Below are 22,414 nucleotides of genomic sequence, written 5' to 3'. Positions count from 1 at the left end.
CCATCACCCAAAGTGGTCAGCGGACCCCATCTGTTTCGGCTGTGGGTGAGGGGCAGGGCGCGGCTGGTTGTTTACCTGCTCCAGGCTGGAAACCACGTGGCGAAGAGCCCACGGGGAGTGCAGGCACGAGGACTGGGCAGCCCCCGAGGCCCAGCCCCGCAGAAGGATGGCTGGTGACAGCGGCTCGGGAGGATGGGCCAGTGGGCCAGGCGGAAGGAGGCAGGAGGAGGCTAGAAAGCTGGAAGCTCTCTGGTCGCTCACTCCCTGACCCCGGCAGCTTGGGTACATGGAGCATCTCACCTGCCCGCCAGGGCACACCAGGTAGAAAACCTGGAAATCCTGCTCGTGGAGAAAGAGGAGAAAAAGCAAGGAATCAACCTTTCCCCTCACATGTGCCTACCCTGGCCCCTGATGAGAGGGACCCAGCAGTCGGGAGGGAGCCTCGGCTCTTGGTGATGTGAGCAGATTTTGCCGTGGGAGAGCCTGGGTGCTGGGCCCTGCCCCTACCCACCCTGTTCCCCAACTCTGTGACCGGAAGAAGTACCTCACAGGTCAACCTCAGTTTCCTCCTCTGTAAAATGGAAACAGTACAGTGGTGCCAGGAGGATGCTACTTGGAACCCTGGCCTAGATGCTTGGCATATTCTCTTCTCGTCATGGCCTCTGACCCTACACGCTGCCCCTGGGCTTCGGAATGTTCCTGTCTCTAAATGGGGGCCTCCACGTCCTAATCCCTGGACTCCGTGAATGTGACCTTATTTGCAGAAAGGGTCTCTGCAGATATATGACAAATCTTGAGATGAGGTCCTCCTGGATTAGCTGGGTGGGTCCCAAATCCAATGACAGATATCCTTACAGGAGACAGGAGAGGAGACACAGACACAGAGGAGGAGGTGAAAGATTTGACCGGACACATTGCCCAGGAAGATATGAGTGTGGCTGACAAGGATGCTAAAAGGTGCTCAACATCATTAGTCATCAGGGAAATGCAAATCAAAACCAACGTGATACCACTTCACGCCCACCAGGAGGCCTAGAATCAAAAAGATGGACAAAAACAAGTGTTGGGGACGACATGGAAAATTGGACCCCTCATACAGCGCTGGTGCGAAGGTAGCATGATGCGACTGCTTTGGAAAACAGTTGAACATACAGTTATCACGTGACCCAGCAATTCCACTCCTAGCTATATACCCAAGAGAAAGGAAAACATCTGTCCACACAAAAACTTGCACACAGATGTTCACAGCAGCTTTATTTGTGAAGGCCAAAACCTGGAAACGACCCAAATGTCCATCAACAGGCATTGTGGTCCATCCACACAATGGAATAGTACTCAGCAATAGAAAACGAAGGATTGATATACACACGACAACCCGGATGAACTTCAAAATCATTATACTAAGAGGCCAGGCAAGAAGAGTGCATACTGCATGATTCCATTAACACAGAATTCTAGAAAAGGCAAACTAATGTGTACTGATAGAAAGGGCAGTGCTTGTGGGGATGCGGTGGGGGGAGGAAGGGGCAGGAAGGAGGGCGCACCCGGGGGGCAAGGCAACTTTCCAGGGTGATGGGCGTATGTTTACTGTCTTCATTGCTGCGATGGTTTTACAGGTGGATACCTGTCAAAACTCATCCAATTGTACAATTTAAATATGTGCAGTTTCTTGTACACCAATTATACGTCTATAAGGCTGTCAAGAAAGATGAAGAATCAGCAGCCTTCAAATCCTGGAGGGCCCCTGTGTTGTGAAGTCATGCACACACTGAGGCTAGCATAAGAGAAAACGATCTAAGTTTTCCAGATATTTCTCATAACTCCCAGGGCAAGTGGGAGTTCCCCAAAGTGCCATTTGAGGCTGCTCATGTCAAAGCATCATGAGTGGTGGGCTGCTGCCATTCATTCCCATAGGTGAACACCCAATGAGCATCAGAACTGTCTAGATGACTTTAGTGTGTACACTTGGTGGTCATCCATGTGTAAATTCACACACTCCAGCAGTTATCATCTACGTCAACTTTTTTCCTCCTTGATCTCAGAATAATTCTTTCATGTTTTTAAAAAAATTGCTCCTCCTCAGGAACCAGCTAGAGACCAAACTTCTTCATCTGGCATCCCTGGTTCTCTGCCCTCTGGTTCTAATGACCTTTTACCCTATGACTGCCCTACAGAAAGCCCTCCGCCCTTCTAGGGTTCCTGAAAGCACCACACGCTCCCTGTGCTTTACTCCAACCCACTGGAAGTCCCTCGACCTCTGCTTCCTGTCCTGAGAGTTCACCTGCTACTTATCCCTACCCTGACCTCCAGAGACGGCGTGTTACCCCTTGCTACCTAACCAGGCGTAGACTTAGCAGCCCCAACTGAAAGCCACTGTGTCCCGCCACTGAGGAAGGGAGTGAAGGTGGGGGGGTCCTGGCAGCTTCACAAAGCAGAGCAAGTCTTGAAGGCAATCTAAGCAAAGGTTCTAAGACACCATCCATGCTGTTTCAGGGTGGCTGCCCTTGGTCCCCGTGCAGCTCCACTTCAAGGGTTCCCGCCTTCCCTTTGCAGGGGCCAAGGGGCGCCCAGACATGCTCTCTCAGCTTCCCCCCCACGTCTAGGTCAGCGGCCTTTCCTGAGACCTTTCACCCAATTGCTAGCCTTTACTTTAAACCACAGTAGATGCCGTCTCCACCAGAGGGTGCCGTTCAAGGTCAACACCCAGACCTTCCTTATTTGTCTGCACCCAAAGTAAATGAATTCAGTTGGGACAGTTTTAACAGTTACGTGAAGATACTGCCACGGCACTTAAACAGCTCTTGAAAAGCGTCCAGAGTTTCAAAGAGTGAATGATGTGCTTTGGGTCCAGCATCCTGCAAGTTCACCTCTGGAGCGGAAGCCCAGTCCAGAAGTGTGAAGGGGCTGGCATCCAGGGACGTTGTGGTGGTGGTGGGGGGGCCTGGAAAGCAGACAGGACATCCCCCAAGAGTCTCAGCTTCTATACTCCAGTCGTCGTCAGAAAGCAAGTGCGGGCCACCATCACAGTCCCCCACCCTGCCTGGTGGGAGCCCAATTTCACTGTAGAGGGAAAAATGCAAGCATCCTCTCCAGACACTCTCTGGCTGATTCCACGCAACACCCGTTCAGTTTCTGTTGCACATCTGATTGATGACCACATCTAAAAGAAAATGACACTCAGAACTGCATCAGAGTGAACATCTAATGATCAGGAGTGAGCTTAGATGGAGAACGGACAAACCAAAGATGCATTACTATTATAAATGTCATGTATCTGGGTAAGCATTTGGAGACCTTGGAGCCTTTCAGGGCACTCCGAGACCGGAGTGCAGGTGCCTGGCATCTCTCCCGGAAAGTCCACTTTCCGTTGAAAGCACTGGACATCACGACCCCCGCCCCCAGTATCTAGTCATTTCTGGGTGGGTCCAAGGTTAAAAAAAGGCACTCACGTTAAAAATCGACTTAGCTTACCCAGTAGAACCAATGGGATGATGCTATGTTGGGGAGATACAACTCTTCTTTATTAAAAGTTGGTTACTGACTGGCCCATAAGAGCGAAGCTGTTCACTTCCTAGAGCGATGGAAATGGGCAGCAGTGCGCATGGATCTATGCTCTTACCAGGGCCTGTCACGTAGCAATTGTTGCCCCAATCCTGGGCAGCTCCGGCTGAACAAAAAAGAGACCGGAGCCCAAGCACAAGGCCTCAGGCACCGTCCCCTGCCCTGCGTGGGGACTGGTCTACTGAAGCCCTGCTGCCTGAGCAAACATTGTGGGCAACTCAAACACATGCTTCCCAGCTACCTTATCATGGATTTCAAAGCCACCACTCCTAATACTTCTTTTTCTATCGGAAAACCCAAGGTTGCAGATACTTTCCACTGCCACAAGCTAAGGCTGGAGCCGACTGTGGTCTAGAGCCTGAGTTCAATGTGCTAAGGGGGCAACACTCATTTCACAAGTATTTACTAAGTGCCAAGCTCTGGGCTCAAAGACACCGTGACACGCAGAGCACAAGGAGGCTATGAAACAAGAGCAAGTTACAACTCTGGAACTTTCCATAAGTCACAAGTGTGTACAGTCATTTTAATATATCTATATAAAACTTCTCCATCTATATAAAACTCCTCGATCTCTATCTCTCTCTCACTTCTGGAGTTGTCCTAGCAGTTGGAGCTCCAAGCAGCATGCGCAGAAGGAGCCCTGTATTTCCAGGCTTTCCCACACCCTCCTGATGGTGTCTGGCCCTCCCCTGTCTGGCAGGGAAAGTGCACTCTTCTCAAAGGCCCAGTGGGGGGCCTCCATCACATCCACCTGCCCTCGGGCAGCCTGTGGCGGTGGTGAAGGGGGCTGGAAGGAGGTGGCGAGCCAACTGGGACACCGGGCTGAGAACGGCAAGCGGCAGAACTCCTGGTCCCAGCTCTGGGGACAGTGTGAGCAGGACAGGATGGAACCTGCCAGCAGCTGCCCCCCAGGCGGCACGAGGTCTCCCTGGAGAGTATCCCATGGCCTGCAGTAAAGTGCCATTTGAAGGGTCCACCCTGTCCCTATGGGGCTAAGGCCGGGGGCGGGGGAATGAGAAGAGGGGCCAGCCCACTAACTGGTGTCAGTCCTGGGGCGGCTCCCTCTCTCCTGCCTGAGGCCTTCTCAGAGAGTTGGACAGATTCTTATTTAAGGAGTGATTACCTGACACTTCCGTATGGCAAAAATCTCTATTTTTGACTTACATTACCCCTGAAGGCAAAAATATTCAAAGCAACCGAACCTCTAATATTTTAAGAAATGTCACATGAAAGAGAGCTGAGGAGAGAGAGCCATTACGGGGCACGCTCTGTGCAAATTCCTAACCCGGCCGCTTTCCTCCTGATTGGCACCAGCCACAAGGGACGGCTGCTGCAGGGGGAGCAGCTAACTTTGGAGCTTTAGGCACTGAGGGTGGGGAGAAGGGGCAGAGAGGCCAGTGCGGCCTTTGCAGGCAGGGTCTGAAGGCAGCAGGTAGGGTGAGCCCAGGGGCTCAGGGTGCGGGGAGAAGACCAAAGGCAGCAGGGCAGCTGGTGGCAGTTGGGAGGGACCAGAGCCAAAGGGCTCCTCTCTTGGGGCGGAGAAGTGGAGAGTCTCCAGGCCTCATCCTCTCCGCAGGGCCCAGGCCAGCCATCCGGCAGAATCCCCTGAGCTCCCAGAAGATGGGGTCTGGTGCCGCTCCTCCCAGAAACAAGGTGTCCTGTGCCTTCCCGCCAAGGAGATGGCACCCTCCAGGGGCTGCCGACGCAGGCACGTGCAGTTGCCTGAGTCCTTTTTCAGACCATTTGTTGATGAATTTTAGGTGATGTCACAGTCCAGCCACAGCCTCGCTGTGGAGCCCACAAATTTTGAATGCCCTCAGGTCCCTCCCACTATTAAGCTATTAAAGGATTAAAGTGCTTTTCGTGTCTTCTACCTGGAAATGCTAACAAGTCTTTGGGTGAAGTGAAGGCCCCCACGAGAGGAGATGGGCCACTCCTCCCTAATTCAAGGCACCCGCTCCCTCCCACCCACAGCACACAGGCCCCAGGCACAGGGGGCAAGAGCAGTTTCAGCGGCTCCAGGGAGGAATACAAATGTGCGTGCACCTTGGCGGCACACACACACGTGTGCGCACCGCACAAGAGCTGGCACCGGCTCAGTGGCCCGTCTGCCTGCGGCGCACTCGGTGCTTCAATCGCAGCATCATCAACGAGCAAAGGGAGGGGGACGAGGTGGGGAAGGTGGGCCTCATTTTAAAGCCAGCCCTTCCACGGTGCACCCCGTCAGAAGGAGTTGGGGGCAGTGACGTGGGCGGAGTCTGGAGGGAGTTTCTCGTCCTCAGGGCGGGGCTCCGCAGTGGCTCTCCAGAGGGCCAGGCAGGCCGGCGCCTTTTCTGAGTTGCTCCCCTCCGAGAGCTTCCTTCCGCGGTGAGTTTTCGGCTTCCAGCCGAGCTGCGGTTTCCCTTTGGAAGCCTGGCCGCAGTGGCCACAGGCGCTGGGCCGCAGGCTGCCGTGGGTGCGCCGGTGCTCCAGGAGGACGGAGCCGCTGCGGAACGCCCTCCTGTAGTCTTGACACTTGTAGGGTCTCTCCTCGCTGTGCACCACCTGGTGCTTGAAGAGGTTGGATCGCCGGCTGAAGGTCTTCCCGCACTCGCTGCACTCATAGGGCTTCTCGCCACTGTGCACCCGCCGGTGCTGGCTGAGGCCCGAGCGCCCCCGGAAGGCCTTCCCACACTCCTTGCACTCGAATGGCTTCTCCCCACTGTGGATGCGCTGGTGGTGAATGAGCTGGGAGATGCCCTTGAAGGCTTTCGGGCACTGGCTGCATGCGTAGGGCTTCTCGCCGCTGTGTGTGCGCTGGTGCTCGATGAGGTTGGAGCTCCTGCTGAAGGCCTTGCTGCACACACTGCACGTGTAGGGCCGCTCGCCGCTGTGGATGCGCTGGTGCTCAAGGAGCGCGAAGCTGCGCCGGAAGAGTTTCCCGCACTCGCCACACTCGTAGGGCTTCTCACCACTGTGGATGATCTGGTGCTTGATGAGGTTGGAGCTCCGTGTGAAAGTCTTCCCGCACTCGCCGCACGCATAGGGCTTCTCACCGCTGTGGATGCGTTGGTGCTCCAGGAGCGCGAAGCTGCGCCGGAAGAGTTTCCCGCACTCACCGCACTCATAGGGCTTCTCGCCACTGTGGATGATCCGGTGCTTGATGAGGTTGGAGCTCCGGCTGAAGGATTTGCCACACTGCTGACACAGGAACTGTTTCTCTGCACCTTTGGAACCCTGCTGCCTTAGAACCAAATCCTGCCTACCTCTGCAACTACTTCTCTGTATCTCTCTTTCCTCACCTGGCGAGCTGCCTTGACCTTTCTCCCGGGGAGGGTCACCCCTGCTGAAACCTGTCTGTGGACAATAAGCATGTTTCCGTCTGTGCTCAAGTGTTTCCTCTGACGGCCCGGCTACCTGGCCCTTGTTGCCACCCTGAAGGTCAGCCCCTGCGAGTTCTTCTGGACAATTTTTCTTCTTTGAAATTATCGGTTTGCTCTTCATCCTGTCACCTGTAAAGACAGAGAGCACCAACCAGTGTCACTCCCTCCCTGGGTCTCTATTTAGCTTTGTTCTTCACCCTCACCCTCACTCCAAGGCTGAGAAGAGCTGAATCAGGAGTTGAGGACGAGGGAGAAGAAGCAAGATAACCGTCAGCAGACAGGAGGGCAAGAGGGGAGGAGATGGCAACAAGCTGGAAATGTCAGAGCTGGTGTGAGACAGGGGACTCCATGACAGATTTAAATCTGCCACGAAAGAGAATGTCCCACCCAAAGTGGCCATGCCACTCTCCATCAGCCTCTGCTCTTTGCCAATGACTTAGGCAAGCCGACAAAGTGGCCCTCACTCACCTGCCTGCATCCCTGTGGTGGTCCCCATCCTGTGGACGTCTGCTACCCATGGCCCCTCTCCTCGCTCTAGCCGGGAGACCAGGTGAGGCTTGGAGGATGAAAACCCTGTCCATGGAAAGGAAGCAGGTTAGTCACTCCTGGACTCAGTCCAGCATTAGTATCTTCAGGAACAGAGAATGAAGAACTCTCTAGAAAGTGCCACTGGGAAGGTCCAGAGAAACGGCAGAGTCCCTCTAAGGAAGCAAGGTGCTCTGAGTGTACAGGGGCCAGGCATGCACGGTGAATCTTAAGTAGGTAGTGATTCAGCCCAAGAGGATAATGATGTTATTATTTGGCCTGCAGGACGGGCTGGCTTGTGGGAAATGGGGGATCAGTGTGGAGACCCTGAAGGACGAACAGAGAGTTGGAGCAGGGCCTCAGGGAGTATCAAGAAGCAGACAGAGCTGAAGGGCTGCCTGTGTCCTGAAAGCCAAAGCCCCCTGTTTCACCATCAAACACAGCAGATGTCTCTGTTCCTTATGCCAGACTCCACTGAGGAATCCACAACTTCCCTGGGGAACCCCAGATCTGCCTGATAAGGGTCAAAAACAACCAAGGGGAAGAAGCTAGTCTCCTTCTGTGGGGTTAGATGACTGAGGTGGAATCTGTAGAGTCTAAAAGAAGAAACAGAACAAAAGGATCTCCTGCAACCCCGAAGGCAGGGGCGCAGTGGGGGAGCCTGCCCCAGCTCTTTCCCGATTTCTCCAAGTCCTGGGCCTCTACGTCCTGGGCTCTCTGTGGCTTGATGCAAGGAACAGATGCTTGAAAACCCTAGAACATGAAACGAATGTAAAAGGCAACCTTGGTAAAAATGAAATAAGTATACATTAATGTATATAAATATTCAAGACTAATTTGCATCTATCTTTTGGGTAGAAGAGATTTAGTTAACTCGTGATTTTATATCAAAATAAGTTTGACGGGGGCACATTTACCTAAAACACCTACAAGCCCAAACCATTTAGCTAAACACTGTGCCACTGAGGTAAAAGTTGGGCATCAATGGATTACTGACCTGATGGGGAAATGCATGTATTCTTGGACTCACAGTAACCAACTAGCAAAGAAGCTCAGAAATAAACAGTTCAGACACAGGGTGGGAGCCTGGCTGTGTGTGAGGTCCTTACCCAGTGACACCAAGTGGCGGTAGTTCTCCAGCATCACTCGCTTGTAGAGCATCCTTTGTCTGAGATCCAGAAGCTTCCATTCTGTCTTGGTGAAGTACAGAGACACGTCCTCAAAAGATACCGGCACCTAAAACAACCCATTGCTGTGGCTTCAGGGGAATTCACCTCCGTGGGCCCCAGGATGAGCTGGCAGCAACTAAACATGGGGCGGGGGGGGGGGCCCTGGAGAGCTCGGCAATAGCTGTGAGGATGGGACAGGAGGAAGCGGCGGAGAGAGGCTGTTGGGGGAGATGCCACCCACAGTCAGGGAGCCCCACTCACCTTGCGTCTGGCCATCAGGAGCATGGCTGCCATCGCAGGGGCGCAGAGACGCTAATGTGGAGAGAGCCAGGTGTGAGCTGAGCCCATGCGCTGAGTGTGACCTTGTCCAGATAGGGTCCCAATCAGAGCTGCTGGGGGATAGGACTTCAGCATATCTTTTGGCGGGGGGGGACATAATTCAACCCGTAACACTTTCTCAAACTGAGCTTCTGTCCCCTCTCTTCACCAGACAAGGATTCCATCTCCTGGTGCTGGGCCTGCCTAGCCAGGCTTTCCAGGGAGTGTGTTTCTTCTTTTCTTTTTCTCATTTCCTTCCTCTCTCAGCCCTCCTTCCACGTGGCCAGCACCCCAATCCTGACTTTCTAGCCATCCCTGGAAGCCCCTCTGCCACCCCCTTGCCCCCTGAGGTCAGGGTTCTTAAAGAAAAACTCCAGGGGGAGGGTGATAGTGGTGGGATGAATTAGGAGTTTAGGATTGAAATATATACACTACTGTGTATAAAATAGAGAACTAATAAGAACCTGTTGTATAAAAAATTAAATTAAATTAAATTAAAAAAACAGCAACAAGAAAAACTCCAAACACACATACCTCCTTCACCTGCAAACAGACTTGCTCTCAAGGAAAGAGAAAGACCAAGCTAGTGGGATGCAAGAGGGAGCCCCCCCCATCACTGGGGGAGGGATAGCGTTCAGGTCGAGAGTTGCAGGCTGGGGGTGAATAAAGAGAGTAGCTGGCCATGACATGGCCCATACCCGGCCCTGAGAGGGGCCCTAGCTGGGTGGTCATGGTGCTGAAAATTGGAGCGGGGTGAGGGGGTGGGAGGGGCAGAAGGTGAGGCTGCCCGGGGCCCACGCTAAGGCAGGAAGAGCGTGTCACCAGCCAAGTGGACAGAACCAGACTTCTCCACATCAGCCCTCAATGCCAGAAGACAGTGGGGCAAAAGAAAGTTTGCTCCAAGGATATGTCCACCCAACTGGCAGCCACAACACGGGAGTCGTGGGCGGAGGAGCGGAGGAGACAGGCAGTGGGGGGGGGGAGTGGGCGTCACAGCCTGTTTTTGCCCCAGGAGAGAGGGCAAGGGGATGGGGTCCTCAGAGCAAGTTAAATGGCCCCCAATTCCCTTATCACCTGTGATGAGCTGTCAGTTAACACTGGCCCAGAATAAATAAATGAATGCATGTCTGATGGAGAAGTTTATACTAATCAGAGAGAAAGAATCTCTTAAGGTGGAATGGATGCCAAAACCGTTAGGTGAAGCCTGAGGGGGAAGGGTTGGCCACATGATATCTTCCCCGTTTACTGCTGGTCACAAGAGAGGAAGCGAACCTAATGGTGGGACAGAAGTGGGATGTCCCCTTGGTGGGGATGCCCAGGAGGGCTCTTGCCAAAGCTTGACCTGATTCTAATGCAGCCTTGGACCCAGCATCCAGTTTACAGAGGACCTTAGGGACAGAGGGACCAGTTAAAGGCACCACAAGGGAGGCGTCCAATGCAGAAGGTGGGCTGTTCCCTGGTCTCCTCTTCAAATCAGTGTCACGGGGGAAAGAGGAGGCTGGGTAGGGAGATTGTTCTGGATGAAAAGAGAGTTAAGGGGCCAACAGCCAAGTGCAATGGGAGTCTTTCATGAGATGCTGGCGTGAACAAAAGAGGAGTCAAAGGCATTGTGAAGAATGGAGGGTGAGTGCGGGGCCACTGCTACCCATGTGTTGGATGGATAGTGGCACCAGGTCATGGAAGAAAACGTCCGTTTCAAGAGACACATCGCACCATTTGGGGAGAAAAGGGCATGTGAAGTGACTTTAAAGTGCTTCAACAAATACAAAAGACAGAAGGAAAGAGAGGGAGGGAGGGAGGAAGAGAGAGAGCGAGAGAGCGAGAGAGGGAGAGAGAGGTGGCGGGGGACCCAAGCAAATAAGGCAAGCTGGAGCTGGAGGCCACTGCTAACTCTGGGAGGTGGGTACGCGGGCTTGGTTAGACTATTCTCTCTACTTGTCTGTTTGCTTGACAGTGTTCAGAGTTAAAAGGGAAAATAGTCTAGTGGTCCTTCAGTAAGTAAACAGAGTTATCATCTGACCCAGCAATTCCGCTCCTGGGTATATGCTCAAAAGAATCGAAAATGGTGTTCTCACAAAAATGTCCACCCATGTGAATTAACTGCAGCACAATTCACAATCGCCCAAAGGTGGAAACAACCCAAACGTCCATCAACAGAAGAGTAGATAACAAACCATGGTCTAGACACACGATGGAATACTATTTGGCCCCAAAGAGGGATGAAATACTGATCCACGCTACCATGTGGATGAACCTAGTGTCACGATGCTAAGTGAAAAAAGCCAGACACAGGCACAAAAGGCCACATACTGCATGATTCTATTTATGTGATGTAATATAATATTTCACAAGAGCTTTCTTGACCTAGTTTTGAAGTTACGACTAGAAACTCTTTCTCCTTGGCCTTCGCAAGCAGTTTGCTAAGCTTGCGAAGTTTCCCACCCCACCTACCTCCCATATCAAAGGCCCTCTCTCCAGGGCCACTAAACCCATGCCCCAAACCCTCCTTATCGGGGTCTCACACTCGGTGGCCAGGTACCAGACAACCAGGGACAGCTCCTACGCACTGGAGCCTGCGAAACCCTTCAAACTGGCCACTGCCCAGGGACCCCAAGGACACTAGCTACCCCTACCCAGGTGCACCATCCCTTGTGGCAGTCGTCCCTCCTTCTGACTGTCATGTCTCCAGAGTGCCACTGTCCTGTGGCTTGCTATAAAAAAAAACCTGTAAATCTTATAAAACATATGACATGTCCAGAGAGTCCTAGGTAAATCCAGAGAGTCAGAGAGCAGATCTGGGTGCCAGGGGCTGGGATTGGGTGGGGTGGGGGGGTGACTGCTTCATGAAGACAGGGTTTCTTTTTGGGGTGATAAAAATATTTTGGAGGCCGATGGTGGTGATGGCTGCACAAAGTTGCAAATATACTTAATGTCGCTGTCAAGTGGTCATCCTTTTGTCCACAGGCCAGACATGTTTCATTGGGACACACCACCAGTCACCGGGGGACCTGCACCAGCTAAAGGTGTGTGGAGGGAAGAATACTGATAATAGCAAGGGTTTTCAGACTAGCATCAAATTGTTTTGAAACACATCACAAGCTTGTTTTTTCTCTATCACGACTCTACTGCCAGGTCACCATCCATTTTGAAAAATACAGAAAAGCTGAAAAGAAGAGGTGTTATTCTGTAATCCCCCATTCCAAGACACGCTGTAGTGTAAGCCCCCAAGAGAGAAGACACGTGAGCTGTGACTGCTGAGAGAAACGCCACGGACAGGGTTCGCCTGTAGACGGAGACCAACGCTCAAGTTCAGCACCACGAAGCACATCGGAGGCGTCAGCTAGCAAGGCGCTCACGCACAGCAGCGTCTATCCTTGAGACCTAATGCCCCAAAGACAGCATAATTTCAAATCCTGGAAAGAGACGCGACAAGCCCTGTCCTCACAGACCCTAATGCCCGATCCCCCCCCCGCTGGTAACGGGGAGACACTCCCAAGCAGGAATGGAAGGAAGGATATGGAAGGAGCTTGTGGAACTGGAGAGTGGCTTCTCCTGAGACCCTTTCACGTCGGTGGGCCTCCAGAGCGGAGGAGAAGCTGGAGGATGATTCTAGGCCCTGACCCTCAGATTTCCCTGAAGTAGGACACCGGGCACGCAGGTGAGGGTCCCTCAGATAGCAGCACTTGGGGCAAGAAGCTGGGAAGGCCCCGGAAGCCAGGGTAACTGGGTGCTCCCCCCACACCGGTCCGCCCCACGGAGGGGAGCAGGCTCCCAGGCCGCTCGCTGAGCCCAGCCGAAGTAAAGCCAAGTGTACGCGGAGGAGGCGGCGGGATGGGGAGAGCCTGAAACGACGTGGCCCCCAAAGGGAGAAGAAGCCAGTGGGCTTCAGCGTTGATGTCTTTGGAAGACCACGAGATGGGGCTATTTCCCCAGAAAAAGAAAACGGAAAACAAACAAACAAACAAACAACAACAGGAAAGGCATTCATCAATCCCACTGAGGCCGGATCAGGAATTGGGGCTTTCTCATCCGCGAGGAGGGACAGACAGGGCCACTAGGGTTGGGCTTCCTTCTTCCTGCTGCAACTTCCTCTGGTGTTTGGTACCTCAAGACCTCAACTGCCTCCTCTCAGCCCCACGCAGCATTCCCTGAGACCTGTGTCACCTGCCACCCACCTGGTGGAAAGGCCGGAGGCCCCGGGCCGTGGGGGCCCCAGCCTCAGCCCGGAGCAGAGATCCAGCCTGGGAGCTGCCCCAGGTCAGCCCAGGGCCATCCCTGCTGCCCGGCCAAGCAAAGCCCTCTGAGGAGCAACTCTGCAACCCGTGTCTCCAGGCCCTGCCCTTCCGGGGGGACAGAGGCTGACCCAGACAGAAAGAGGCCACCTGCTACCAGCCCTTCCTGGGGTGCCCACCTCCTGACCTTGCCCTCCTCTGTGCTCCCTGCTCCGGCCACGCACCAGGCCACTCCTGCCTTTGCACTGGCTGTTCCCTCTGCCCACAATGCTCTCTCACCTCCTTCAAGTTTTTCGGAAATGTTGCCTTCTAACCACACTACTTAAACTCGCAGCCCGACCGCTCACCTCCCTTCCCTTGCTCCATTTTTCCCCCGCGGCACTAATCACTGGTTAACGTACTCTGTAATTCTTAATTTGAAACGTTGACTCTTTATTGCCTGTGTCCTGCCACTAGAATTGGACCCCCAAGCAGGGCTTTGCGGTTTTGTTCCCTGAGGATATATCTGCAGTGCCCGCAGCCCGGCCCGCAGGCGTGCTTCGCAGCTGTCTGTTGGACGGGAGGGCTGCCACAGCTGGCCCTGCACGGCAGCCCCGCACACTTTCCCACTCGGCCAGCTCAGCTCTTGCTCTTGCGGTCCTTCCGTCCGGCCCCTGGCTTCCTCTTCTTGTACCCTCCCCGCCAACACTCCACCCACCAAGGGGCACGAACCCCCAACCCTGAGAGCCGCAGGCGCACGTCCGGACACCCTCAGGGCCCATGCCTGCGGGACGGTTCGCCAGGTGCCCCTGGGCAGGAGCGCCGCGACCTCACGCAGAGGCGCAAAATCCAAACTTACCAGGCAGCCTGGCGTCGGGATGCTCTCCTGCCAGCCCCAGAATCAGCGGCGAACCGCAGTCAGAGGAGAGAAACTGGGAAACACGGGCTTCCCTTCCCCGGCGGGCGAAGGGGGCGGCCCCAAGGGCCGGCTGGCAGCTCTCCGCGCTCGCGCTCGCCACTTCCTAGGGTGTCCCTCGGCCACCTGCCGAGAGCGGGCTCGCGGGCCTCTGGGCTGTCCTTCCCTCCTCCCCCTGCCCCAGCCTCCGGGCAGGCCCGAGGCCAAGGCCGCCGCCTCCGAGAAGCCCTCCGGGGCAGCGTCCGCGGGAGGCGGCGGGGCTCCTGGCAGCGTCTTGACCTCGCAGCTGGGCGCCGCTCGGGAGGCGCGTTCTGAGCGGCCGTCCGTCAGCCCAGCGCGGACGAGCGGGGCCGAGGCACGGGCAGGGCCAGGGCGGCGGCGGCGTGGGAACGGGGCGCGGGGGTGGGGTGGGGTGGGGGCACGGAGCATGCGCGGCGCGGCGGGAGGAAGGGACAGCCCCGTGCCCGCCCCGGCGCGCCCCATGGGGGTTCTGGCCTGGCTCACTGCGTACCCCGGGGCACTTCCGCTTTCAGTCTGGGCTGCTTCAAGGGCTCAGGGTCGCAGTGGTCCGTCCACCGCAGTCCCCCAAGGGGACAGGGGAGGGGCAGTGTTGGCTGTGCACCTCCCACGTCTCAGACTCTGGGGCTTTACTTTACGTCCACCTATCCATCTGGGACCCACTGGATCCCTGCGGGGTTGTCAGGACCAAGTGGCCCAGTCATGGCACACCAATAAGGGACCAGCCCACTTGAGTCAGGAGGGCAAACATAAGAAAGTGAGGGCAGTGAGAGGGCATTCGGGGAAGAGCGGTGTGCAGACAGATGGAGAAGGAGTACTGAAGAGCTACTGGGTGCACTGGTCTTTCCCTTGGTCCCCCCATGTGACCGTCAAACCGGGCCACAGGGTAGGCATTGGGGTCTGCATTTTCCCACAGGACTGGGGTTGGAATCCAGGGCTGACTGTGCGCATGCGTGCCATTGACAGTGATGAGTTCTTCCCAAAGTCAGGAATGGGGAAAAGACTGTGGATGAAAAGCAACAAGGAAAAACAGCCGGATGGCATGTTCTGTCCATCCCTGCCCTGGCTGTCGGGAATTGAGCACAAGGTGGGTACCTTTCCTTACACAACCAGAGCTCAGGCATCTTCTTCTCTTCAAATGGGCCCTGGCCAGGAGAGTGCAGGCCTGCAGTGAGAAGCTGCCCCCATGCTGATGCTCCAGGACAGCAGCTGCCTGCCCCTGGCTTATAGGGGAGAAGCTGGGATCCCCACTCAGGGTGCTTCTGGCCTCAGGGAGCAGGGTTCTCAGGGGGCCAAATGCAGCACAGTTTCAGGGGCCCTCCCCTGGGGCAGAGGCAGGGAGGTCCCCTGTGGCCCTTGGTTGTGGGCTCTGATGCCCAATCTTGTCCTCTCGCCAGGAGTCTGGCTAGACAGGCCTGGTCCTGAGCTCTAGAGGTGTAATGGGGTGAACGATAGCCCCTCCAAAGATATGTGCACGCCCTAACTCCCAGAACCTGTGAACGTGAGTTTTCCGGGAAAAAACTCTTTGTCAATGTGATGAAATTAAGAATCTCAACATGAGATCATTCTGGATGATCCAGGTGAGCCTTAAATCCAATGACAAGTGTCTCTTATAAGAGACAGAAGCGGAGAGACACAGACACAGAGGAGAAGCCACTTGAAGACAAAAGCAGAGACTGGAGGGATGTGGCCATAAGCCCACGGTAAGGCAGCTCCTGTGGCTTTGGGCAATTATTAGAGAGCCTTGGCATCCAGCCTTCATGGAAGGAGGGAGTGAGGGCCTGAGGCTGGGAGGGGGGGCTCTGGGAGCTCTCCATGATATCCTATTTCTGTCCCTAGCCCAAACCTCTCCTCAGAGCCCTTGCCCCTTATATCCAGCTGCCTTCTTGTCATCTCCACTTTGATGCTTCCAACTCATATGTCCAAAATAGAACTCATGATTTTCTACACAGGCTCTTGCTCTTCCTGAGTCCTCAGCCACAGTGACTGGAAGCCCCGTACACCCGTGTCACAGGCCAGAAATCAGAGACATGTCCCTCTCTCACCCTCCACATCTGATCATCCACAGTGTTTGGTTAGTTCTCCACACGTTTTAGGTTTGTTGTATCTGCCCTGTGGGCTCAACTCTATGACACTGCCGTACTATTGCTCAGGCCACCACCACCTCTCCCAGGACAACCCCAACTGCCCCTTGATAGACTTTCTGCATCCACTCTGTGCCCTGCCCCACCCCCCATAATTCTTCCACAAGGAAGCAAGAGAAAACACCTAAAAATCTGTGCTCATGTTACACACACAGACACACAGACACACACGAGTGCACTTGCATCTCTGACTTCAAACTTTTCAGTGGGTTCCTAACTCTTAGGTAGAGACCAACCCCTTCCTGAGGCTCATGAGGCCTACGCGGCCTGTTCTCTAGCTTCAGTACACGGTGTTCCCTGTCTGTATCACTGTGTGTGTGTGTGTGTCTCTCTCTCACTCTCCCTCCCTCCTTCTCTCCCTCTCTGCTCCAGCCACACTGGTCTTCTTTCAGTTTGATACTCACCGTGTTCCTTTCAGCCCCAGGACTGAAAATTTACACTTGCATATTTCACTCAGCTGATGCCGAGCCCACCTCCCACGAGACGAGCAGAAGATGCCAGGTGTGCAGTCTCCCAGCTTCCCTTGCAGCCAGGGCGTGGGCACAGGACTGGGACCCATCAATCAGATGCGCCTGCTGCCGACTGAGTCGGGCCAGAGCTGGGAAGAGCAGGGGCCACATATATCCCACTTGGGTGGGCAGGTGGCGGCAGGGGCCATCAGACCTGTTTCTCAAGAAGCAGTGGCAGCCATGGTGGTCATGGCAGCACCCAAGTCCCACAGGGCTGGTGCAAACCACAGTGTCTGTGTTCAGTGGTGGGGGGGAGGGAGCCAAAGGGGTGCTTTCACCGGCCCAGCAGCGTGGCATGATTCGGAGCCTTGTTCCTCTCTGCAAAGCCTCCAGGCCTGGCTCTCCAGCCCTCCCCGAATGCTGATGGGACACCTGCCATCCTTCAGCTAATTCCCTTTGAGCTGCCATTGGCCACAGTGAGATGTGACGGCTAAAGATTCCAAGTGGTACAAGGGCCTCCCAACGACATGCCTCGAAAGGACCCCCAGCCCCCAGGCTCCTGCTGGGTGGCTGGGGGTTGGAAGGTCATGGCTAATGCCTGCAGGGCAAGTCTGGGGGAAAGCAGGCGGTGGGGGGGCTTAAGGTGCGGGGCCCTAGGAGAATGGGGTCGGGGGCTGGGTCTTCGCCTCCTGTCTCTTGGAACTGAAGTGTGAGGGGGAGCCAGTCTGATGGTGAGAGCAGGGCCTGCGGTCTGTGGTCAGAGGCAGGGCACACACCACTGCCTGAGCAGCCCGTCCAGGCCCAGGTGGAGTTGGTGCCTCCTGCCAGCTGGGTGCGCCTGGTCAGCAGTGAAGAGGAGCCTGTGAGGAGGGCGGGGGAGGCCCTGGGATCGGGAGCCTCGAGGCACAGCTTCAGTGAGTGTGTGTGTGTGTGAGTGTGGGGTGTGCACACGTGTATATGTGGGTGAGTGTGTGGTTTATGTGAATATGTGTGAATGTGTGTGACTTGTGTGTGTGTGTGTGAGTGTGTGTGGTTTTATGAACGTGTGAGTGAGTGTGAGAGCAGAGTGGCTTCTCTCTCAGGCTGAATTACTTTCTCTGACTGGAGCCTGAGACTTCCAGTGGCTTCCCTCTTCCCCATGAACTGGAGGAAGAACACATCAGCTGACTTCTTCCAACTGAGGGGGCCAAGGAGACTGGTTGTGGGGGGACCCTGTCCCCAATGTCCTGCCCTGTTTCCATTCCCCAAAGCTTCAGGTGCTGTACTCATGTCCCGCATGGAGTGGCCAGAGACGTCTCCACAGGCCTTGACATCCTTTCACATTTCCTTCTCCGTCTCCAGCCCGCAGTCCAAGCCCACGTTGTTCTAGCCCCTCCTGGCCCTGCTGCGTGCGACCCGAGGCAGCTGGCGGAGGCCCACAGAGTGGTGCGCCCTCCACCCCCTGCCACGCCCTTTCCAGCAGACAGGGCTACATCCATGGCTCTGAAGCCAAGGGGTGGCAGCTCACTGTGTGGACGGCTCTCCCTGAAGCCCCAGGCAGACACTGCTGGTGCCCCCTCCAGGCTCCAGTCCCATCTTGGTGCCAGCCCAGTCCCTGTGTGCAGAGGAGGAGACTCTATTTAGCAAATGGCCACTGAGATCCCTGCTATGGAGTGGCTGCTTGGGCAGGCACCTCGGTGCCTGTCCCTTGTGGGGGCACCGTGGAATTGGCCTTGAGCAGCTCCCCACAGGGGCTTGGTGTGGGAGCTTAAGCCTTGCTCTGCAGACACATTCTAGTGGTCACACTGGGCTTTGGGGGACAAGTTCACCAGAGCGGGGCTCTAGGGACTCTGCTGGCAGCCAGGCCCCCCCAAGGAGCCAGCAACTTCTGGGTGAGCAGGGATCTGGGCTCAGGTTGGCCTTGAGGGAGCTTGTGAGCCCGCACTCCAGTGGCCGTCTTGCAGACCCCAAAGCCTGGTCTTTTTGAAGACTTCGCGCTGGAGGGGCTGCTTTAATCATTGTCATGTAAGCTGCCAGTCTTCCCACCTGGCTCATTCCAAGCTCTTGGGGGATCCGAGAACCTTGCCATGGGGGCTGCATCAGGAACCCATGCTGGCTGCCAGCACTGCTACAGGGCGGTGCTGCCCTGCGCGGTCCCCAAGAGGTCAGGCCTCAGCTGTTTCCCCTCAGTGATCCTTTCACCGAGCCCTGCCATCTGGCGCCCATGGACACAGGTGCCCTCAGGGCTGGGGGGCTCAGGGACCCAAGGGCACATGTGTACTTCTAAAGCAGAAGGTGGATGTTTGCAGGTGCACATAGAGGGGCAGTGGGGAGGGGTGGAGGAAGCAGTGAGGCATCCCCAGGTGGGAGACAGCACTTGTCAAGTGTACCATGTCGCCTGGGGTAAACTGCAACTAATTTTCCCAGAATTCCCTGCTCTTTATGGTCCTAGGTTCGCGTTGACCACAGGCTGCTGGTTCCTTGTTGCCCCTTGCTCTGCTTTGTCCTCCTGGGGTGCCTTGCCGTCCTCATTGCCTTTGCCTTTCAGCAGTAACTTCGGGCCACTTTCTCTTTAACTTCTTCCCAGGGGGCTGGGAAGGTCTGCCATCTAATGCCCTGGGTCACGGTTTAAGGAACAACTCAGCCTTGGGATTACCTAAGACCCCCTACTTCGTTGTCAAAGGTCTGGAGCCCATTTGCCACGTCCAGCCATGTTGGGATATCAGACATCTCCTTCTATGCTAGTCTTCAGCTCCCTTGTGAGGCCTCTGAGAGGCAGCCAGCTGAGGGCTGGCTCCCAGCCATGACACATCTCCCAAAGATCTAGTGTGACATGTAACAGACACATTGGATATGACCTCACAAGTATGATGGCTGGCAGAGGGCAGGGCTGGGTGACAGTTCTCACCCATCTTCTTCCGCAAAGAGCAGCTCTCAGCTTGGACGGGCTAGGTCTTCCCAGCCTGGGCCCCTCCTGTCGAGAGCCTGTGAGCTGGCGCAGCTGGTTGCTCTGTGCTCCTGCCTGAATCTTAGCTGGCTGTGTAACATACCGACTTAAGAAAGGAAATTCCTTCAAAGCCTTGGGCTTTCCCCCCCTCCAGTTTAACAGAAAAATGATGGGCTGGCCTGGCTTCAAAGAGGAAAATGGCTAGAACCCCAGACCACAAATTAGGAAGCTCTCCAACCAAACACTGCTATGTCTGGACAGGGATAGGGAGCAAGCTGGGCCAGCAATGCATCCTCAGAACTGGAGCAGGAATCAGACTGCCCCAAAGTCCAAGGTTACAGTCTGGAAGATCTGGTTAGATTAATGAAAATTAAAGACACAGAGCACTGGAGCAGTGGAATGTCACTGTGGAGACCCAGGGAGAAGATGTGGACATGTTGGCAAAATCAAGGGCATTCACAGCCCAATATGGGCCCTATACATAAAATGGAAACAGCAACAATTACAAAAATAATAAGAGGAGGAAAGGAACGGAAGCAAACAGGAAAAGAAAAGCACATCACAAGGGGAATTACATGAATAATACAGGAAGACTCTAGATAAAACCAAAAGAAAACAAATTAAAAAAAACCCCAAACTCCATAGATGCAAAAAAGTTTTAGAAAACATGATTGCTCAGAATAAAATTTGAAGAAGAGATGTAGGGTTCAAAGAAGAGACTATAAGAGGGCAGAAGGAAATGAAAGGAATGTAGCAAAGCTCACAAAAGAACTGGGAGAGAAAAATAGAAATATTACTGAGATGAAAGCCACACTGAGAGCAGTAACGATTCAAGTAAATGTGACCAAGGAGACCACATACATAATGGCCACCTGGGGACATAGCAGTTAGGCTTGAAGAAATCACAGAATACAAAATGGGAGAGAGTAGAAGATTGCAGAACAGACGACAATCTGGGAGATAGCAAAGGAGATGCAACACATATAAAATTGGTTTCTTAAAAAAGAGAACGATCAAGAGAAGAATATCTTCCTGGGAAAAGTCATGCTGGCTTTAGACTTCTCTGAATCAGTTCTCAGTGCCAGAAGCCAGTGAGAAAAGTTTTCCAAACTTCTGAGGAAAAGACAGTTTGTTCCGAGAATGTTCCATTCATCCAACTTGTCCTTCAAGTCTAAAAGCAGAAAGTTAAAATTACCACTGAAAAATAAAGGCTAGCCAGCTAAAAGATGAATTGAAGCAAAGAACTTAGAAATGGAAGAACAGTCCTGACCACTGAATCCATTTATATGCAGAACTAATATTCCATAACTGTGGAATTATTCATTCATACTTATCCTACTATAGGACCGAATGTAAATCTTAGAAATCTTGACAGTGTAAAAGTAATAATCTAACCAAAACCAGAGGTGGAGGACTGAGGGGGCGGCAGGAAGAGTGTGGAATGATTTGTTCATGTGTTAGAGCAGAGAGTCATTGGATACTGTGTTGGAATATATCATTAACATAATACTTCAGGGACTTCCTTGGTGGTCCAGTGGTTAAGACTCTGAGCTCCCAAAGCAGGGGGGCATGGGTTTGATCCCTGGTCAGGGAAGTAGGATCCCACATGCCATGCAAGGCATGGCCTAAGACATAAAATAAATAAATGAAGATAAAAGTTAAAAAAAAAAACCCCAAAACATAATATTTCAAATATTTCAAAAAGCTTAGCATTTTTCAGAATTTCACTCTTTAGCTTTTGTGGGATCTTTTAGGAACTAATACTCCTTGTAAAGAAACATTTAGTACAAGTTCAGGTTTCTTGCGATTTCTTTTTCTTTGTTCCCAATCAAATTAAATGAGTGTAATACAGGCATACATCAGACATATCTCGGGTTCGGTTCCAGACTACCTGGATAAAGTGAATATTTCAATAAAGTGAGTCCTGCTCAGTTATTTATTTGAGAAGCATTTACTGTACCCCTCCTGCGTGCATTTGTCAGTCGAGGGAGGATGGGGCCTGGGCTGGAGTCATCGGCAGGGATAATGGAAAGGGGTGGATGGCTGGACTGGGGATCCACTGAGGGGCTGAGAAAACAAGGGTTCCTGATGGACTGGAGAGGGGCGTGGCCTTGTGGTTGAGGAAGAGAGAGGATGATGGGGAGGTTTTCAGCCTGGGCAACTGGATGGGAGTTACTGGTCGGCAGGTGTGTCCATCAGCGGGCAGGGGATGTGCTCCTAACCTGGGCCGCTCTCGTGTTGGGAGAGGGAAGGGCACAGGCTGAGGAGGACACCACCCTGCACGCAGCCTCTGCCGGGTCCTCACTCAGTGTGCCCTGCTGGAAACTGCCTCCCCTGCCACACTGGCATCTGTGCCCACAGGCTGGTAGCATCCATCCTCCAAGGCTTCTTTCTAGGTCAGGGTGGCTTTCATGGCTGGCCTGGGAAGCCAGCTCTGAGTAGCATGCGTGGTTCAGGTGGGGAAAGAAACAGATTCAAGTCCCCAAAAGCTACATCTATCGGTCCTTGGCGCAGTGTGTGTGTGTGTGTGTGTGAGTGTGAGCATGTGGGGGAGCTTCTCATAGATGGAGACAGGCACCCTCTATGGGAAACGGTTGTGTCCCAGAGCCCGGTAGGGGCCTCCCCTGGTGCAATGCCTCCCCAGCTCTGGAGCTGTGTTGGGTGATAGGGAATGGGCAGGAGGCCAGAAGTATCGAGAAGTATTGCTCCCCTCCCCAGCAGCCTCCCAGTAAGAGATGGGACAGGGTGCTGCAAGCCCCCTTCACTTCCAAACAACAGCTGCAGAGGCTTGTCTTGGCTTGAAACTTCCCAGGGT

General features: G+C 54.1%; 1 protein-coding gene across 3 annotated transcripts; it reads right to left on the bottom strand.

The window, feature by feature from the left end:
- Nucleotides 1–1,228: 1,228 nt before the first annotated feature.
- Nucleotides 1,229–14,422, bottom strand: ZFP92 (ZFP92 zinc finger protein). 3 transcript variants are annotated; one of them, XM_082610751.1, is made up of 5 exons: nucleotides 14,006–14,422; nucleotides 8,879–9,009; nucleotides 8,558–8,684; nucleotides 7,392–7,496; nucleotides 1,229–7,052 (listed from the first exon to the last, which is right to left on the bottom strand). In XM_082610751.1, the coding sequence occupies exons 2-5, from the start codon at nucleotides 8,909–8,911 to the stop codon at nucleotides 5,785–5,787; spliced, it is 1,533 nt and encodes a 510-aa protein (XP_082466877.1). In that variant the 5' UTR covers nucleotides 8,912–9,009; nucleotides 14,006–14,422; the 3' UTR covers nucleotides 1,229–5,784. The 3 variants fall into 3 exon arrangements, with proteins under 3 accessions (XP_082466877.1, XP_082466878.1, XP_082466879.1); XM_082610752.1 differs by having other exon boundaries at nucleotides 8,879–8,929; XM_082610753.1 differs by lacking the exons at nucleotides 8,879–9,009; nucleotides 14,006–14,422 and having other exon boundaries at nucleotides 7,392–8,201; nucleotides 8,558–8,635.
- Nucleotides 14,423–22,414: the final 7,992 nt, after the last annotated feature.

The sequence above is a fragment of the Mesoplodon mirus genome (assembly GCF_964341445.2).
Source record: "Mesoplodon mirus genome assembly, chromosome: X".
Taxonomy (NCBI): Eukaryota; Metazoa; Chordata; class Mammalia; order Artiodactyla; family Ziphiidae; genus Mesoplodon; species Mesoplodon mirus.
Note: the sequence above shows the minus strand (reverse complement) of the source record. Positions and strands in the feature narration are given on the sequence as shown.